The following is an 18,757-nucleotide window of genomic DNA, read 5'->3' on the forward strand; positions in this document are numbered from 1 at the left end:
CCATGATGTGAGAGCTGATTAGGTAGCTTATAGCTCATAGTCTGGAATGGACCTTAGAGGCCAGTTGACTCATGTTATAGATGAGTCAGAGTCACTTGGCCTAGCTTGAAGCCAAGAAAGTATCTGGACTTGAACCCCCCATTCTTCTTGACTTCAAGCCTAGTACTTTGTTCACCATGCTTCGACGTCTTTTAAATGATTGACCTCCCTGTCATGTCATTGCCGATGAATGGAAATGACTTTTTTGAGAAATATGAAACATCAGAATCGCAGTCTTGTGATTGGTTGTTTTCAGATGTATCTATTACCCATAGATTCCACAATCAGAAGTCATTGAGAGTTGGCCATATAATTCAGCTTTTGCTTTTGAATTTGTGTGACTGGTTGGGAAGGGGCAAAATTTAAATTGACTTCTTTTTTCAAAGGGAAAAACTGCTTAAAATTTCTTTGGCAGCTGTGTGGCTCCAAGTACCTATTTACATGCCAATACTATTACTAGGCCTGGAGCAGCCAAAGTGCTTTTGGTCCTCCTCAAATTGCACTGTGCATTCACTGGCCTGCAGAGTGTACTTACTCTCTTCCCCTGGCGATGCCTTCTCTTAGAGATTTAACCTATGCCTCAGACCTTCCAGAAGAGCCCCGCTTGATGAGGCACTCAGGGGAGGTTCAGTAGAGTGCGCTCTAAAATAATCACCAGACCATTTGGAGCCCGTTGAACACTTGCTTAATACGGAGGCTGTATTTACAGAGTTGAGGACTACATAGGACATATGTAAAGACCACAGGAAGAACCTTGGGGGTGGAGACCATAGTCTCTAGGAAGAGCCAGTTCCATTCCAGAGGAATGCGATTGGTCATCTGTGGCAGCTGGCTAAAAAGAGGATCAAGGTCTGGAAAGGGTCCTTGAGATCATTGACAAAGACTTTTTTCCTCTTTCGAAATTCTTGTCCATGTCTGGCGGGGGGGGGGGGGGGGGGGGGGGGGGGGGGGAAGGACTCAATTCCTCTGGTTTTGCCTCTTCTGGCCATTCCCATGCTGGGCCCACTCCATTGTCTTCCTTTTGTTAACCAAAATAAGAACCATAGTGCCCGCTGATGAGCTTGAGTAAAATGAAACTTCATATCTTGGAAAAGACAAGCTGCAAGCTCATCGGAAGCACTCTTTCTAATAGCTAGCAGCTAATAGCTTGGTTCGAGAAGGAACTCGAGCTATTAGCCCTGAAAGCAGCACTCTGAATTCCCTTTTAAAATGGGGTGCTTCCCCTCTCCCTGCTTCCTCATCAGATTCTAATGAACTATTTCGGAAGGGCCAGCATTCCAGGTACCAAAGTGCTTTCTTATTCAGTCTTCCTACTTGTTTGCCAACAAACATACCAATACTTCCTTTGTATTATGACTGAATTTTTCCTCAGCCAGTCTGGAACCCAGGTGAAACAGAGTACCAGTAACAGAGTAGCGCTTCTTTGAAGGAAACAGATTTGCAAATTGGGATTTCTCCATCTTGCTGCAGTGAAAGTAGAGATTATATACATTATCCTAAGGAAGAAGGGAGAGGAAAGGTGGATCATAGAACAATCAGTTTGGGGGCTTGAGTGATTTTCTCAGGGCCAGCCCTAGGCAGCTAGATAGAGCACTGGCCTTGGAGTCAAGAGGACAGGAGTTTGAATCCAGCTGCAGATGCTTGATACTCACCCTGATTGCCTCATATCCAGGGTCATCTCTAATCCTCCTGATTCCTATCTGGCCACTGGACCCAGATGGCTCTGGAGGAGAAAGTGAAGCTGGGGATTTAGCACAGCATCCCACCCTTCACTTAAATTCAATTCACATGCTTGGCATGGCATCGCCTCCCAGGATATCGTGTTATTCTTTGAAAATGAAGGACAAACATCAGGCAAGCCCACCTAGTGCAGGACATGGCAATAGTTACAGCACTCCTGACCATCCAAGTAGGATGACCCAGAACTGTGGGAACGAAAAAGCCAATTATTTAATCTTGGGATACTTTATTTTCTTGGGTGCAGAAAGAACAGATCAGGGAAAGAATGTAGGTTTCTCAGCATTAACAAATTACTCCAGTTTCTTTGTTCTCTCTTGATTCCCAGTCCAGAGTCTGCCTGTGAAAAGAAGCTCTAGAAAGTAAATCATTATTATTATTAAATTCATTTCATATACCCTATTGGTCAATAGGAAAATCATAATTCTTTTTTTTAACAAGGATAAAATGCTTTTTTTTGAAGGAAATTACTGTTTAGGTTGAAGCTTTACTTGTCTGTGTAGCCTTCCAAAGTGGTAGGTTTTACACGCTTGACCCTAGGGTCTCTTTGGTTCTGAGCTAAGTCATCATCCTATGTGCTAGCCCTCCTTCTGGCTAGATGGCATCTAGAAATCTGGTAAGCATCATAAGCATCTCTTGCCCTCGTATCCATTAAATAATTGATTAAAATGACCAACAGCGAATCTTTGTTTTGCCAAGCTTTATGCTTAACCCCCCCCCCCCAGGCTATTTCTATTAAGGTAGTAAGGGTTTCATGGAAGAAAACCTATTCCAAATGAAAGAATTTAAATGTCTCTAATCTTCTCAATTGTCGTGAAATAAAAACCTCCCCAGTTCTTACCATGTTCGATTGGAGATAGTTCTCTACCCCATTCTCAAGATCATGAGCATCACCAAATTGAGGGTAATATATGTATTGTTTCAACTAATCACAGCTCTGATCATTGATTTTTTTAAAATTGCCCTTATCTCTAATTCAAGTGAGTAGAATTTTATTGTCCTTGATACAGAATATCTCCTATTATCCCTTGTAATGATCTTTATTAGTATAATATTTGAAGTTTATAATCCATGACTTTTTCTCCCCTTCATTAAAGGAAGATGTAGATGCTTTTATGAAACAGCCTGGGAATGAGTCTGTAGATATTGTACTCAAGAAATTGGATGAGCAGTATCAGAAGTATAAGTTTATGGAACTTAACCTTGCTCAGAAGAAAAGAAGGTATGTTTTGAGATTTCTGAAGGTGGTTTTGAAAATTAAAGGTAGGAATAGCAGAAATATTCACCCACAAATCTAGAAGATGAAGGAAGGATTATTGGCCACCATTTTATGATCCATGACTTCAAGACTGGAAGAGTAGTGAAGCAGATGACAGGAAATTTCAACAACCTACCTGAATGACTCCATTATTTCTCTTCTGTAGGCATATGCCTTATCTTCCTGGGAGAATTTTCCATAGCCTCTCAATCTTTTCCTGCTTCATGGATATTGGTGCAGTTGTCATCTCTCACTCTTGCTTAGGGAAATGTCATGGATCCTTAGTTCTAGAATATGGACAGTTACACCTGATGGCCTAGCAAGGACCATCTAGGGGACCTGTGAACAGGCCCCACCAGAAATCTAGAGTCTGCCCCATGGATCCACTTGCCCAAAGAAAAGTCTTGGTCTTGACCTTGGACACTAAGGACTAGTTGAATTTGAAAGCCTAGACAGCCTTTGGCCCATAATTGAAGTACTTTAAAACCCTTATGAGGGTTTTCCCTTTGAACTGCTGTTCCCTGCAAATAACCCTCTTTCTTTTCCCTTCCTGCTTCTCTGGGCAGAAGTAGTTCAAGGTTTCAACTTTTTAAAAAGAGGGAAAGCAAATCAGAAACTTTGGGGGAAGTGGGGTGGGGTTGGTGTGAGAAGAGAACCAAAAACTAATGGGTCTGATGAGTCACACCTGGACAGGACAAACCTGCTTCCAGGACCTTCCTACAAATAGGCTGCTTTACCAAAATTTGAGACCGAAGCACGTAAAAATACCGACTGAGCTTATAGAGTTTGCTCCTTGGTCAAAGTGGGCCTTCAAAACTGTGGTTTGTTGGGATAGGGAATTGTCTTGTTTGGAAAATACTAAATTGTTATTCTTTTAAATTCACAGACTAAAAAATCAGATTCCTGAAATCAAACAGACATTAAACATTTTGAAATATATGCAGAAGAAAAAAGTAAGTGTATTTTGGAGTTTATGATGACTTAAGTGAGGCTGTCTTGGTGTCCCTAGAAGCAGATGCATGGCGGCATAGCTCTTTGCTCTCTCTTCCATCACAGGTTTTTCTTTTAGGCAACACCAAGCCCCTGCAATTTGCCAGAATCATAGACTGTTAGCAGAGGTCGTTGAATTTAGCCCCTGCCTGAGGCTGGCCTCTCCTCAATCACCTTTTGGTGATGGGTCAGCCCTACTTGCCAAGGTAGCACCTCTTGCTTAGTTGGGAATTGGCCATGGCCTCACTCTCCCCTATACTACTCTGAAGGGAGCTCCCTCAACTTATCCCCCTCCCAACACAGTTTCTGAAGATTAACCGATTGCCATATTGTCCTGAAGTCGAATTGTTTCTTCTGCTCACTAAAAAAATACGGGATGTCATGGGATTGGAGGAAGATCCTCTCCTTCATTGTTGACAGCTCATTGCTGTCACCTAGCAGCACTGTCTTAAGCATCTCACCTAGCTGCCCATTCTCTCTGGTGATCACATCTCATTGAAAGTACAAACATGACTTAATTGATCAAACACTGACATACCTCCAAGCTCTATTATCACCCAGGGTACTGGCGGGCCTCATCAAGAAGCCTCAGGTCCTTCTCTTTCAGTGTCACTCATGTGCATGCTTTTATGTACACACTCACACATTGTGTAGCAGAAGCAAAATTGGACTTGTGACAGAAGAAAAGAATTTGATTGGGATGGATCTGGCCAAGAGAGAGGTATTCTGAGAGGAGGAAGGCCATTGCAGGCAATGTTGAAGGACCAGGGGGAAGACCATTTGCTGAAGACTTTAGTGGGGGGGGAAAGGGAGTCCTGACTGCAATCTGCACAGTTTTGATCAGTAAGACATCCGATCTCTGCTTAAAGATCCTCGATGAGGAGGATTCTGCCATCCCCTGAAGCTAGTCATGCCACCTTGGGACAACTCTTGTTTGTAGGAAGTTTGGTTTCTTTGAAATTTTCCTAGTTCTGCCCTTTTTGGCCAAACACCAGGCCTCCAACCCCTTTTTCTTCCCTATGACATCCCTTCAGATGCTTGAAGATGGCTTTCCTATTCCTTCCCATTTCCCCCTGCTTTTTCGTCTCCAGCCTACCCATCTCCATCTCGTTCACATCTCCATCTCCTTCACCTGATTCTTGTTTGATATAGGTCCGAGGCCTGGATGCCCAGATGCTTTTCTTTGAAGACTCTCCAGTTTATCTGTGTTCCCTCCTGAACTGTGGTTTCCAGAATTGAACACCACATAGATGAGGTTTGACCATGACAAAGTATCCAGGAGCTATCCCACTGCTGCCTCATAGAATTAGAACTCCTAGCATTTCTTTCAGATAAGCTGCTGAGTAACCATGCTTTTCCCCTCTTGCACTTGTGAGGTCAGGTAAGCCTAAAACTTGTCCTCCATCCCTATTGAATTCTATCTTACTGGCTTTGCTCCAAAGTTCTAGGCTACTTCTGCTTCTGTCACTCCATGGGTTAACCTGCCCTTCTTTCCTGCCTGACGGCATCTGCAGAACACAAAACAGCCTCTCAAGGTGATAGTAAATTTTGAATCTATCTGTTTACCCCTTCCTGAAATTTATCTTAGCTGAACTAATGTTCCAGCCTCCATTTTTGCTCATTTTCTACAAGAATAGTATAAAATAATTGTAACTAGGTAAATTCTTTAGCATTCCCCTACGCCCTAATCAAAAAGGACCACCTACTAGCTTGGCCTGGCCTTGAGAAAGTTACACTAACTTTGGAATCCTCACTTCTTTTTCTGTAGTTTTTTTTAACTAACTAGTTCTAAAATGATCCATTCTCAAATTTTGCCAGGAATCGATTTCAAGCTGACTGACATAGACTTCCAAGGAGGTTGTTGTCTTCTTTTTCTGGAAAATGAAGCCATCTGTCTCTTCCCCATCCTATAGTCCTCCCATTTTCTCATCTTTCACATGCTACAATGTAGAGTCTGGGCATCCCCAGTTCTCTGAGTGACTTGACCTTCTTAAGGGCCTGTCTTTCTTCTCTTGACTCTGAGCTCTCTTAGCCAAAGTAGAAGTCTTGTCAGATTGGGGCACTTGGCCTTCTCTCTTTTGTCACTTAGCACCCTTCTTTGGTCCTCCCTCTACTGGTGCCCTGCTCTTAGAATTGTCCACTTCTTATCTGCCCTCACTTTCTTATTCTGAATAAATTTTGAAAAAACAAAATCTACAACTGCCCCTTTCTTCCTCATTGGAACTGGTTCTTTTTGTACCATCTGAATGTTGCTCTTGAGACTTTTGATCTTACCGGGGCTGACTTTCCCTGTAAGGTTTTAGTCTACTCAACTGCCCGTGCTCTGAACCCTGGAAATGTACTTTTCAAAAAACAAATCTTAAAATACGTGGCAGACGATGACTGACTTTTCCTCTTTGCCCTCACGGGCTTTAGGATGAAGGGGTTGTTTCTGCCCCTGCAAGCAGGACCTCACTCTTACTAAGTTAACATTTAAATAGAGGTTAAAAGTTTGTAAAGCATTGTATACAAATTATTTGATATAACCCCTAAGAGGTAGGCGGTATTAGAACTGCTGTTTTACAGATGAGGAAAATGAGACAAGCAGGTTAAGTGATTTGCCCAGGGTCACACAGCCAAGCAATGGCTGAGGTGGGGTTTGGACCCAAATACCACCTTGTTGCCCCTTAGAATTCAATCCACAGTAAAATATCCCCTTTTAGGTTCTCCTGCCTTCTGAAGAATGATCTCATTTAGGCAAGGAAGAAATTAGTAGCTACTCTGCTTTTGGCAGAGAGCAAACACTCCTGCAGCTGTCTGGATGATTGAAGTCTAGCATCACTACTAAGAGCATGATGTGACCAACTTTGGGATGTCTTTTCCAAACCCCTCCATCTGTTCTTTCTGTCAAAGTGGGCTCTGATGACAGTATTGCTTCCGTTGATCCTCTGTTGCTCTTCACCCTCCCTTCCTGTATTTCCTCACATTACCACCCTCCAAGTGTCGCTGTTCACCTGGAATGTCCGCTCGACCTCCTTGCATCAGGTCAACATGTGTAGCTAGAAAGTAAAATGACACGTTTTACTTCATTCTTCCATTTTACTTTGTGAGCCGTTGCTAGGTGTTTTCTTCTAGCATGTCTCTGTGGCATTTACTTCATGGGGATGTGTGATCAGTTTTTAGTTTAAAGAAGAATTTGGTTTCCATTTATAAGACTTTGGGCAGTGCCTTCTTAGTAAATGCTGTCATGGGACTAGCTGTGGCCAAAGTCCCAAAACTGGCATTGCAGCCACCCTCTGACACCACCTTCTTTGAGGAGCTTCTCTCCCATGAGGGATGACCTCTGTTACAGTTAACCAGCCTCTTGATTTCTCTGATTTTCCCCAAGGGGTCCACAAAGCCCATGGAGACTAGATTCTTACTGGCTGATAACCTTTACTGCAAAGCATCAGTTCCTCCTACAGATAAAGTTTGCCTGTGGTTGGGGGTAAGTATCCAAAAAGTAGAGAACTTTCTCAACTGATGCTTGCGATTCACCTTTTTTCCTCACATGATAGTATCACCATTTTGGGGGGAACCATGGAGGTGTTGAGTACGTAGCTTTCCTGAGGTCAGAGATGGGGCCCAGTGAGTGGTGGGCAGACCCAAGTTCAGATATGGCTTGCAGACATTTTCCTGGCTGGTGACACTGGTCTAGTCACTTCACCTCTGTTTGCCTCAGGTTCCTCATCTATAAAATGGAGAGTGAGCAGCACCTATGTCTCTACATTGTTGTGAGATGATATTTGTAAAATGCTTAGCACAGCACTATAGAAATACTTGCTGTTGACCCTGAGCAAGTCACTTTACCAGTGTTTGCCTCAGTTTTCTCCTCTCTCTCAGGGTTGTGAAGTTCTGATGAGATAGCATTTGTGAAGGATTTCAGTGGTGCAGTACCTAGCAAGGTGGTGAGTGCTGCCAGTGTTGCTATGCCAGTAGACCAGAGGTTAGCATCCTATCTATGGAACAGAGACAAAAAAAAAAAAACTTCTGCAAATCTGTCATAAGTAAGACCTCCACCCCCCACCCCCAGGCCTTTGTCAGAGACTTCACTGTGATTTCTCAAGGGAAATATGGCTACCAGGTGAGGTGAAAGGAAACGCATTGTTCTTGCTCACCAAGATCCTGACAGGGCTGAACTCAGAATCCTTCCATCCTGCCAGGCCAATGTGATGCTGGAATATGACATCAATGAAGCCCAGGCCCTCTTGGAGAAGAATCATTGCACTGCCACCAGCAATCTGGAGTCTCTTGAGGAAGACCTGGACTTCCTGCGTGATCAGTTCACCACCACTGAAGTCAGTATCCTTTGTCATTTCTAAAAAGGAAGAAAGGGGAAAGATGATTTCTTCCACAGAGCTCATCCTGTTTGAGGAATTTGGGGGTTTTATTTAGATGAGCTGCTTCCCTTTAATAGAAAGAAGACCTTAATGCTGTTCTTAAAACGAATTGCTATTGAACGTGCTTTGAACGTGCTGGAAGTCAGGTTCAGAAACCCATTCTGTGGGACTTCAAACTGATCTTTTACTCTTGAGCTCTTTCTTCCTAATAGCCCTCTTAGGCACAGGTTGGGTTGTCTTGGATAACCAGGATCCGAATGCCATTTATGAAATAAGACAGCGTCGTGTATGTATGTGAAATGTTTTGGTTTGGAAGTCTTAGGATCTAGTTGTTTTCTTTTGCAAAGTCCATTAGCTGCAGCAGAGAATTAAGCTAACACATCTGCACACTGGGTTTGTCCACATAGAAGAGGGGATATGGCAGTATTTGGGCAGATTGGAAATATTCGCAGAATACATTTTCTGTAACAGCTTTCCCAGATATGGCTCGAGTTTACAACTGGGATGTCAAGAGAAGAAGCCAAGATGAGTCCAACAAAGCCAAAGCGTAGCTCACCTCCCTGGGTCCTGGGGCTCAACTCTTCCAAGGGGCTCATCGCACTTCCAGAGATCCCAGTGTTTGACCTGGGAGTAGAAATGCTTTTCAAACAAAAAAGACATTCTATCTAGAGCAAAACTGAAGGTAGTTAATAGGCATATGTTTTATTTATAAAGCTAAAACCTGGCTTCATTAAGAATGATCATAGTCGGTCACAGTCATACTGGAGGTGGACTCAGTTATCCCTAAGATTAACTTTGACACTGTATCTATCGGGCATTGGTGAGAGTGGGGCGGGAAGGGAGGGCACTCGCTTTTCTATTATTTATTATAGACATCCTTTGAAGAAGTGAAACCAGTGTAGAGGTTGGGGAAATTCTTGCAAAGCTGCGGTTTGAGGTCAAAAGCAAGTTGCTGTAAATTTGGTGCTTGAAAAATGTATTTTTTTTTTCTCATATTGGTTTGGTTAGTTACTGGTCCGTCTACTGAACATCCTGTCCTTTTTTATGAATTATTTCATCTACCTTTATAAGCAGGGCATAGATGACATCTAAACATCAATTGGGTTTCTTGAGGTGGCACATTCATGCCTCATCTGCTGAATACCCATTGCTCGTGCCCTTCACATCTCTTGGTTAAATCTAGGTTGAACATCCTGGCCGTAACAGGATGTTCCAATTTAAAAAGCCAAGGTGATACCAGCTGATCAAGGAGCCGCTGCCATGCGACAGAGTTCAATCTCAATGACTTCTTCCACTTTCAAGTAGTGAGCAATAAATACATTTGGAATGGTTTCATACTTTTGTAATATTAAAACAGTGAAATTAAACAAATGTCCGCATCTGTTGTTCATTCTGTTGATGGATTCTAAATTCTGAAAGGGGTTGATTATTTAAGAGATGGGAGGAATTAAGATGCCAACTTTCTTACTGTCATCATCCCAAAGTTCTCTGGTGCCCTGGCAGCAATTGATGTCTTTCTTTTTTTGATTTAAGGCAATGGGGTTAAGTGACTTGCCCAAGGTCACACAGCTAGGCCATGTTAAATGTCTGAGGCCGAATTTGAACTCAGTCCCTCCTAGCTCCAGGGCTGGTGCTCTATCCACTGTGCCACCTAGCTGCCCCCAGCAATTGATTTCTTTGTTTCTCATTTCACAATAACTTTTTAATCTGTTGAGCTTTACCTTCATCATTTACCAGCTTGAATTCCATAAATATTTCTAGGCTGGTTTCTCCAGAGTCAAATGAGGGCCACAAGGGAAACTAGGAAATGGAAACAGTTGAGGCTCACCCTTTGAAGAGAGTATCCTTGGCCACTTGGTGCTGCCTTCTGATTCACGTGACACCCCGTGTTTGTTCCCATGTCATCTGGAGCTGTCAGTGCTGCAGAATTGACTTTCTGTCCCCTACAGTGTGGTTTGAAGCCCCCTTCAAATTCTGTATAACCCAGCACCCAGACCTGAAGCTTCATTGAGCGTAAATTGTGCTCAAACCCTCTCCGTGTGAACTGCGCTTTAGGAGACAGTAACCCCAGTGTGTAATGGACCCAGAGTCACAAAGATCTGAGTTCAAATCCTGATTCAGACACTATGATAGGACCCCTGGCAAGCCACTTCTTGATCTTTGATTTCCTCATCTCGTAAAATGGGGATCATGATACCCCCTACTGCCCAGGGTTCTTGGCAGGCTCGAGGTGCCTGGCACATGAAAAACGCCAGCTCATTCCTAGCCTGTGGTCCAGTTGGATTTTTTAAAAGGTTTTATTGATCATATCTATTCTTCCATCACCTAGATTTTTGCCACCGTCCACTTTTTCCTCAGAGAGCCATTCTGTATAATGTAAGTTTTTTAAAAATAGAAATAAAAATTTCTTTAGCAAAACTGATAGATTGAGAAAATGTGCCATCACATGTACTGTTGCAACTTCTAGATCCCTCACTTCTCCAAAGGAATGAAGAGGAATTGTCTCAGAGTCGTGTTATGCTGGATATATTCTAATTTCACATATCCACCACATTCATTTCTGGTCTTTCCATTTACATTGTTGTAATTATTTGTGTCAGAAAAGGGTAGAAAACCAGTTTGATTGAACCGACCAGGACCAGGAGAGGGGTAGAGATGGGGAGTGCCCCAAACCAAACCAAACTCAGCTCAGAGAGGGGATTTGGAAGGTGGGTTTAAAAGGAAAGAAAGGAATGAGCATAGCAGAATGGATTAAAAATTCTTCAACAATAGGCTTTTCCACAAACACTTGACACCTCCCAACACACAGTGAACTGAACATAACAAGGGTTAAAATAAACACTCCTCAACTGAACTCAAAAAGGCAAAAGTGACCATTGTTCTCTCCAGACAAGGGCAATAGCCAAGACCCTCAATTAGAAGAGATAAAGCAGGCCTATCATGCTGAAAGATGGCTTACTCAAACAATTTCAATGCTTGGCATCAGATAGCATAGCAGGAAAGAACGTCTAAAATTAGAAGACTTGGGGGGGCGGGGCGGGGGGGGGGGGATAGGTGAACTATTAGAAAATTTTATTCAGAGGAAGAGACAACCATCACTAGTAGCAAAAGCCTAAGGAAGTTGTACAGCAGATCAAAAGATTAAAAACGATTTTGCCCAAATGTTGCCTAAGAAAACCAGCCTCCATGACGCTTTATGAACACTTCCAATACCCAGATGAACGAAACAAGAAATAGCGGACTTCAACAACTCAGAAAACGGCGCTCTCAACGGAAAAACCTTGGCCACTGGAATGCTCCCACACAATTTCTATCAGCACCCAAAGTACCAGACAAAAAGGTTGAAGAGCTAGCCAAAGGAAGGACTCCTACTGCAGGAGGCAGAACAAGGGAAACCTAATCGATTGACTTGATGCAAACATTTTCTATAAACCAATAGCGAATCTCTTATACTTCCTTTTTCTTCCTTAAGGATCTGATTTTCCTGTCCTCACATTCAACTTAGATCAATGTAGAACATGGAAGCAATGTCAAGACTAACAGACTGCCTTCTGTGGGGAGAAGCGAGAGAATGGGAAAAAATTGTGAAACGCAAAATAGAAAAGTTTTAGAAAAGGAAAAAAAACAATAGCAAAATACCACACACACACACACACACACACACACACACGCACACACAACAATCGACTGTATCAAAAGGAACAATAAAGGTCAGCATTAAAGCAGGAGATGCAGAAAAGCCTTTAGAAAACATTTTAAATTTCTTTAGAAAATGCCTTTCAGGGGGCGGCTAGGTGGCGCAGTGGATAGAGCACTGGCCTCGGGGTCGGTTCAAATCCGGTCTCAGACACTTAATTACCTAGCTGTGTAGCCTTGGGCAAGCCACTTAACCCCATTGCCTTGAAAAATCTAAAAACAAAAAAAATGCCTTTCAAAAATAGAAAACAAGAGTAAATGGATCTTAATTAGCATGGTAGTATGATCTCAAACCAAGATGCAGCATTATATAAAATGGGCAGAAAGAAACTCATCCTTGCCAATAAGATCAGAGTAAAACTACATCATCCATTGGCCTCACTCCGATGTGATGGAGTGCTAAAAATTCTAGTGCTTGCAATAGCCAAAACAAAACAATTGAGAAAGTAAGCATTGACAAAGAAACAAAATTCTTACTTTTGCCAGTGATGTGAAATACTTTGGAACCCTTGGGAAGTATAAAATGTCCACGAAGATATCCACAGCTTCTGTAGGAAGACAATTGAAAAGTTTTAGAAATAAAGACAAATAATTGAAAGATAATTCATAACAATCCTTAAATGACTTTATTGAGTGGGCAGCTAGGTGGTGCAGTGGATAAGAGCACCAGCCCTGGAGTCAGGAGGACCTGAGTTCAAATCAGACCTCAGACACTTCATAATGACCTAGCTGTGTGACTTCGGGCAAGTCGTTTAACCTCCATTGCCCTCAAAAAAAAAAAAAAAAAAAGATTAGGAATGGTAAAATAGAGGGGAGCAGAGAACAATGGGGTTTTAGTAGGATTTAGATTGTGACCCAGATTTGAGATGGAAGGGATCCCCCAAACCAGTCTTTAGGAAGTAAAAGAGGGCAATGAATAAGGGGGGGGGGCAGAAACTGAAAAAGGGAAAACAAGCTAGAACTTTTGGAGAGGGAAGAATAGTAGTTTGGAAGGCTCCAGTGACTCGGGAGGAGGAACTGAAGCCAAATTGGGAGAGGCCAGATCAACTGAAGCAGGTGAAAGATTTGCAGTTGCTCAGGGGGAGGGCTTGTTGAGGAAGAAGAAACAGGTGCTCCTAAAGCCTTTTGGCTGAGCCCTAATGAAGTCATTTCAGCTTTGTGCTCTCTGCACTATCTCATTCAACCAGTAACGGAAACATTCCCATCCCTTATTGAAGTCTTACTCATTCTTAAATTTCATTTTGTTTTAAGATGTTTTCATTTCGCTCTCTCTGCCAATGTACTTTAGGATAATCACTTGTTAGTTTACACCAGCACTGACAAAATGCATGGTCATGACAGTCATAATGTTCAGTCAGAGAGAGCCAGCGGCCTTTCTACCGGACCGCTAATCCCAGGTTTCAATTGTCTTCTGATCAGCTACCACAAACAGTGAAGCAGCATTAACAGTACAAAAACCAAACACCAAAAGACACAATAAGACACTAAACCAAAAACATAGGCTAGACTTTGGACATATGACAGAAAGGCCTGACAAATGCCTTACATTTTACCAGAAAAGGTCCAGACATCTAACCACTAGGCCACTTCACAAAGAAATACCTCCCTTGGATCAAGGAATAGGTCCTCAGCACCCACCTGGCTGCTAAACACAAAACAATTCTCACCAACCTGAGAGAATTCTCAAAACCAAAAGTAACCTCCCAGAGAAACTACAACTTCAAAAAATCAAAAAGCCAAGAGTTCAGCCTAGAGCAGTTAGGTTTGAAAAGTAAAGAAACCTCACCTACACACAAGACCCCTGGGTCAGGCTCAAAATCTGTCCTGGCTTTCTGAGGATCTCTTTTTCTGGTATTGCCAGGAAAAAAAGGCTGTTCTCCTTTTAAAACATGTGTCTAGATCTGATCAATAGCGCCAAAACCTGTGAACCGTAAAATTATGAAGAGCCTCAAAAACATAGGGTTAAAGCAAACATAACAGAAAAATATAGATTAGACATGAAGCGTTATTCTCTAGAATTTATGAAACAAAAGCTCTTAAGAATTGAAGACCATCCCATGATAGTCACCAAGAATCTGGGCAAAAAAAACCCAACTTTATACCATTTGAGAAAGGGGGAAAATAATGAACCTCTTTAGTGGCTGGTACGTAGGAATTTGCACAGTATCTCTTACTGAAACTAAGCTACAAAGATGATCATCTTTGTGTCTCTTCCTGAATTCTTCTCTCGTCTCTTCCTGGGACCATGGTCTCCTTACATCCCGAGCATTGTTCTCCTAGATTTGTGATGAACACAGGGAGCTTAATTTCTAACTAGCAAGGTGAGAGGATCTGATAGGAAGTCCAGTATTGCTGTTACACTTAAGGTTTAAATGACAGCCTAGGCTACTGAAACTCCAGCAAGTTTGTTTGTGCAGGCTAGTTCTACTTCCCCCTTTCTTTAATAGGCTTTCCTGGTTAATTTTGAGAAAACTTTTTGCTACTGGTCTATGCTCCTGACCCCGTTACTCTACCAGGCAACTACCGTGACTCGTCCTTTGCCTGACAACCTTATGTAAACTGGGCCCCCAAGTGGCAACTGGCTGAACAAATTCATATTACACATATGAATTAAATATTAATCTAAGGGCAGCTAGGTGGTGCTGCAGTGGACAGAGTATGGAACCTGGAGTTAGGAAGACCTGAATTAAATCCAACCCCAGATACTCACTAGCTTTATGACCCTGGGTAAGTCACTTTATCCTGTTTGTCTTAGTTTTGAGAGTAGCCTATGGGATGATGCCACTCCCAGGGCTCTTGGGATTGCCTGCTCTCCTGGCAATTGGTCAGCAGTTGGTGGTGATGGTAAGTCTTCACAGAGATGACTGTGGGGGTTGAACCAGAAGCAAGGCTGCCTAGTCTGGTGGATGTTGCTATTCCCAAGGCTACCTCCATCTAAAACTGAGGAGAGGTGGTGATCAGAGGGTGGCTGGAGGGCAGGAGGTTAACTCCTTCAGGTGTCTCTGTTTTATGTCCCTGGAAACTTTGCTGTATATTTGAGAGTGATAGTTAGTGGGCATGACTCTCTTGGAACTTGACCCTTTCTCTTTTTTAGCTTTTTAAAATTCTTCTCTTTCTAGCAGCCTCAACTCAATAATTTCCCCAATGTGATGCCAAAATTATTTTTAATCTACTTTCTACCACCACTACTTCCTTCAACCCCATTGAAGGGTTTACATTCAGATAATTATGGAATCAGTTTTAAAATAGGTTTTGTTCTAAGCAATTAACCCTTCTAATACTAAGATTATTTTCTCCCTTCTAAAAGGCTTTTCTATCTCTTGCCTTCAAAGAGTATACTTAGATTTAAGGGCAAACAGATGAGGCTTGTTGAGTAGTCAGAGCCCCCAGATTAAAAGGGCAGCTCTGCCCCTGGTCAGCTGTGTGACCTTGGTCAAGTCACTTCAATTCTCTGGGCCTATTTGCTCCTGTAAGATGAGGTTAAAACAGATGATCTAAGCTTTATGGAGCTCTTTACACATAGTTCATCTTATTCCACAACAGTCCTGGGCTGTAAGTGCTGTTAACTATCCCCATTTTTATAGATGAGAAAACTGAGGCAGACAAGCTCAGTGACTTGCTCAGAGGCATCCAGCTAGGATGTGTCTAAGGCTGGATTCAAATTTAGATCTTCCTGCCTTAGAGTCCAGGGCTCTATCCACTGTAACATCCAACAGCCTACACATTATAGTGATAGTGAAGTGATAACTTGGTTAAAAAGGATTAAACTAGAATCAATGAAGGCAACAAACCTGGAGAGCACTATTTCTGACCATAGAGATCCCAACCGACAGAAATTTAAGGGACATCTGCTCATCAGGATAGGGCAATAATTTCCAGTCTCCTCTAGACCTTGCACGGTATCCTAAGTTTAGCCAATGTTTGACAGATTGCCTCTGCCCACTGACTTTATATAGCTCATTTATGTTTAGGGCAGAGGCTTCTCAGTTCTCAAAAAATGTCCCAACTGGCATGATACCTTTTCCAGTACCTAGGTCACCTAAGTGGGACCTGGCAGTCAGGTGCATGGCCCTGGGCAACTCACTTGACCCTGTTTGCCTCAGTTTCCTCATCTGTAAAATGAGTTAGAGAAGGAAATGGCCAACCACTCCAGGATCTCTGCCAAGACCCATAAGGGGCTATGGAGAGTCAGATAAACTATAAGCCCTGGAAATAGGCTGGCATAATTCCTTGCATGTCCCCAGCTGTGGTTGTTCATCTTTCATTTTCAAAGAGGACCAATGACATCACAGGTGATAAAACTCAAGATGACTGGGAATGACCTGGGATACAGTTAATGACCTTGGTGGCTTTGGCTAATCGAGCTCTAAGCCTCCACAGCACCCATTCTATCTGCCTTCACAGCCTTTGGAACAAACCATTCAAATCCACCCATTATACCAGGGGAAATCTTCATGTACTTGGAGTAGGCAACCCCCACCACAACTCACCGATAGGTTTGAGGTCCATCAGTTTCCCTTAACCTGGGTGAGCCCAGCTGCTGGGATACTTTTATGCTACCTGTTTTGTTTGTTTGTTTGGTTTTTTTTTGGAGCAACAGGTGAGAGCTGGTGTGTGATTAATGGATTTAGTTCCAATTCACACCTACGGTAAGTCACACTCCAAAAGGGGAATAATCCGAAGTGGTTTATTATTATTACAACAAAGGTAAAGTCAAAGGAAGCTTGCATCAGCACTAATGATTCCTAAAAGGATTACAGGGTTATAAGTGTTAACCAGTGAAATTAAGATATTGGAAGAGAGAAGAAACATGCTCAAAGATATTCAAAGAAATAGAAAGTTTTCCTCAACATAATCTATCAAAACAGAAAGTTTTTACCAATCTGACAATCAAACTAGGACCCAGGAAGCTCTGGCTTATGGAAGATACCTCAGGCTTCAGAACCCCATTTCGAAAGCCCCGTTCATTGTTGGGATCAGAAGGGTCCCAGACAGAGCATCCTCTCCATGGATGAGATTCCAAAGGGGTATGAGCAAGGCTTGAGTGATTCTATAAGTCAGGGGCATGGTGACCTTGTAGTAAAACACTTGTATAACTGGGAACTTAGCCAGTCCCCAATAAGGAGGGGAGTGTTTACTGGGAACTTGGCCAGTCCTGTAAACATACCCCTTTCCCCCCAATTATCTGGAGAAGAAACATCCCTCCTGAAACTTAGCCAATTTCAGGAGGGATCTTGTGAGACCACAGTCATGTAGACACTTGGTTATGATAGCTATAAACAATATCATGACATTATTGCAATAAATTAGCTTACAGATTTGAAAATTAGTAGGCCTTATACAAATCATGTAAAAAAACCTTTTACAAAAGTCTTGTTCTTAGACTTTTTGTTTCTTCCTTAAGGATCTGATTTCTCTCTCATCACACGAAACTTGGATCAATGTACAACATAGAAACAATGAAAGACTGACAGATTGCTTTCTGTGGGGGGGGGAAGTAAGATTAGGGGAAAAATTGTAAAACAAAATGAATAAAATAAATAAATAAATAAATAAAAAGTCTTGTTCTGAGGTTCTTTTAAAGCAGAAGTAAATATTCTTGATGTTAAAAGGATAATTACAAAACCCTCATGAAATAAATTAATTATTCATTGATAGTTTATCAAACCCTCAGGACCCACCCAGCCAGAAAACATAGGTAAAATCCTAAAACCAGGGCTAAAATCCAGAGAATATTCAATTTCCAAATAAAACAATTGAGTTGAAAAAGTGGTAGCCTCACTTTGTTCCAAGGCTAGTTTTTATTGGGTTAAAACTCTGTCCTGGCTTTTTTTGTTTAGGGATTCTATATCCAGCATTTTTTTTATTTTTAAGGTTTTTGCAAGGCAATGGGGTTAAGTGATTTGCCCAAGATCACACAGTGTCTGAGGCCAGATTTGATCTCAGGTCCTCCTGACTCCAGGGCTGGTGCTCTATTCACTGTGCCACCTAGCCGCTCCAATATCCAGCATTGTTAAAAGATAGATTACCTCATTTTCAAGTTAAAATTATCTAAACCCACTTCTATCACATAAAACATTGGTTCAGAATAGAGTTGGAACTTGAAAAGTTACAGACCTCTTTCCTCCCAAGGAGCATGTCTGAGTCCAGAGACTTGTTCTTCCTCAAAATTCCTATCCATTTGAGCCACGGCACAAAAAACTGTAACCCCTAAAACTTGTAAATCTTAAGAACATAGGGTTAAAATAACATGAGAGAGAAATATAGATTAGACATAAGTTCTATTCTCTGAGATTTACCATCAAACCTATAGGGAGGTGGAGACTATCCAAGATGGTCACATTTTGACTAGGATTTAGTTGGATTTTTTAAGCAAAAAGACAGAATAGGGGAAATTCTTAATCTTGTAGGTGACTTAATCATAGTATTTTTTCTTTTTTTAAATTTTCTTTATTTATACATTACTATATATTCTTGTTTGAGTAAACATAATACCCCCTCCCCTACAAAAATATAAAACCTCATGATAAATAAAGTAAAAGAAAGAGAAAAAAAATGTTTCAGTCTGTGTTCTGATACTGTCAGCTCTGTCTTGGGTGCATCATTTTATCGTAAGTCCATAAGAGAAATTACTTCCCTATTTTTCCACAGTTGCTGTTGCTGATTATAATTCCCTCCA

At 41.9% G+C, this 18,757-nt stretch overlaps 1 protein-coding gene across 3 annotated transcripts in view; it reads left to right on the top strand.

The window, feature by feature from the left end:
* Positions 1-9,753, top strand: part of VBP1 (VHL binding protein 1) — a 55,955-nt gene extending 46,202 nt beyond the window's left edge. For 2 of the 3 annotated variants that reach the window (XM_074207637.1, XM_074207635.1), the window contains 5 exons: positions 2,874-2,998; positions 3,921-3,987; positions 7,392-7,490; positions 8,206-8,344; positions 8,863-9,753. In XM_074207637.1, the coding sequence (XP_074063738.1) occupies positions 2,874-2,998; positions 3,921-3,987; positions 7,392-7,490; positions 8,206-8,344; positions 8,863-8,933 (501 nt within the window). In that variant the 3' untranslated portion in view covers positions 8,934-9,753. The remainder of the gene's footprint in view (positions 1-2,873; positions 2,999-3,920; positions 3,988-7,391; positions 7,491-8,205; positions 8,345-8,862) is intronic. The other variant, XM_074207636.1, reaches the window with a different exon arrangement.
* Positions 9,754-18,757: the final 9,004 nt, after the last annotated feature.

The sequence above is a fragment of the Macrotis lagotis genome, chromosome X (genome assembly GCF_037893015.1).
Source record: "Macrotis lagotis isolate mMagLag1 chromosome X, bilby.v1.9.chrom.fasta, whole genome shotgun sequence".
In the NCBI taxonomy this organism is placed as follows: domain Eukaryota; kingdom Metazoa; phylum Chordata; class Mammalia; order Peramelemorphia; family Peramelidae; genus Macrotis; species Macrotis lagotis.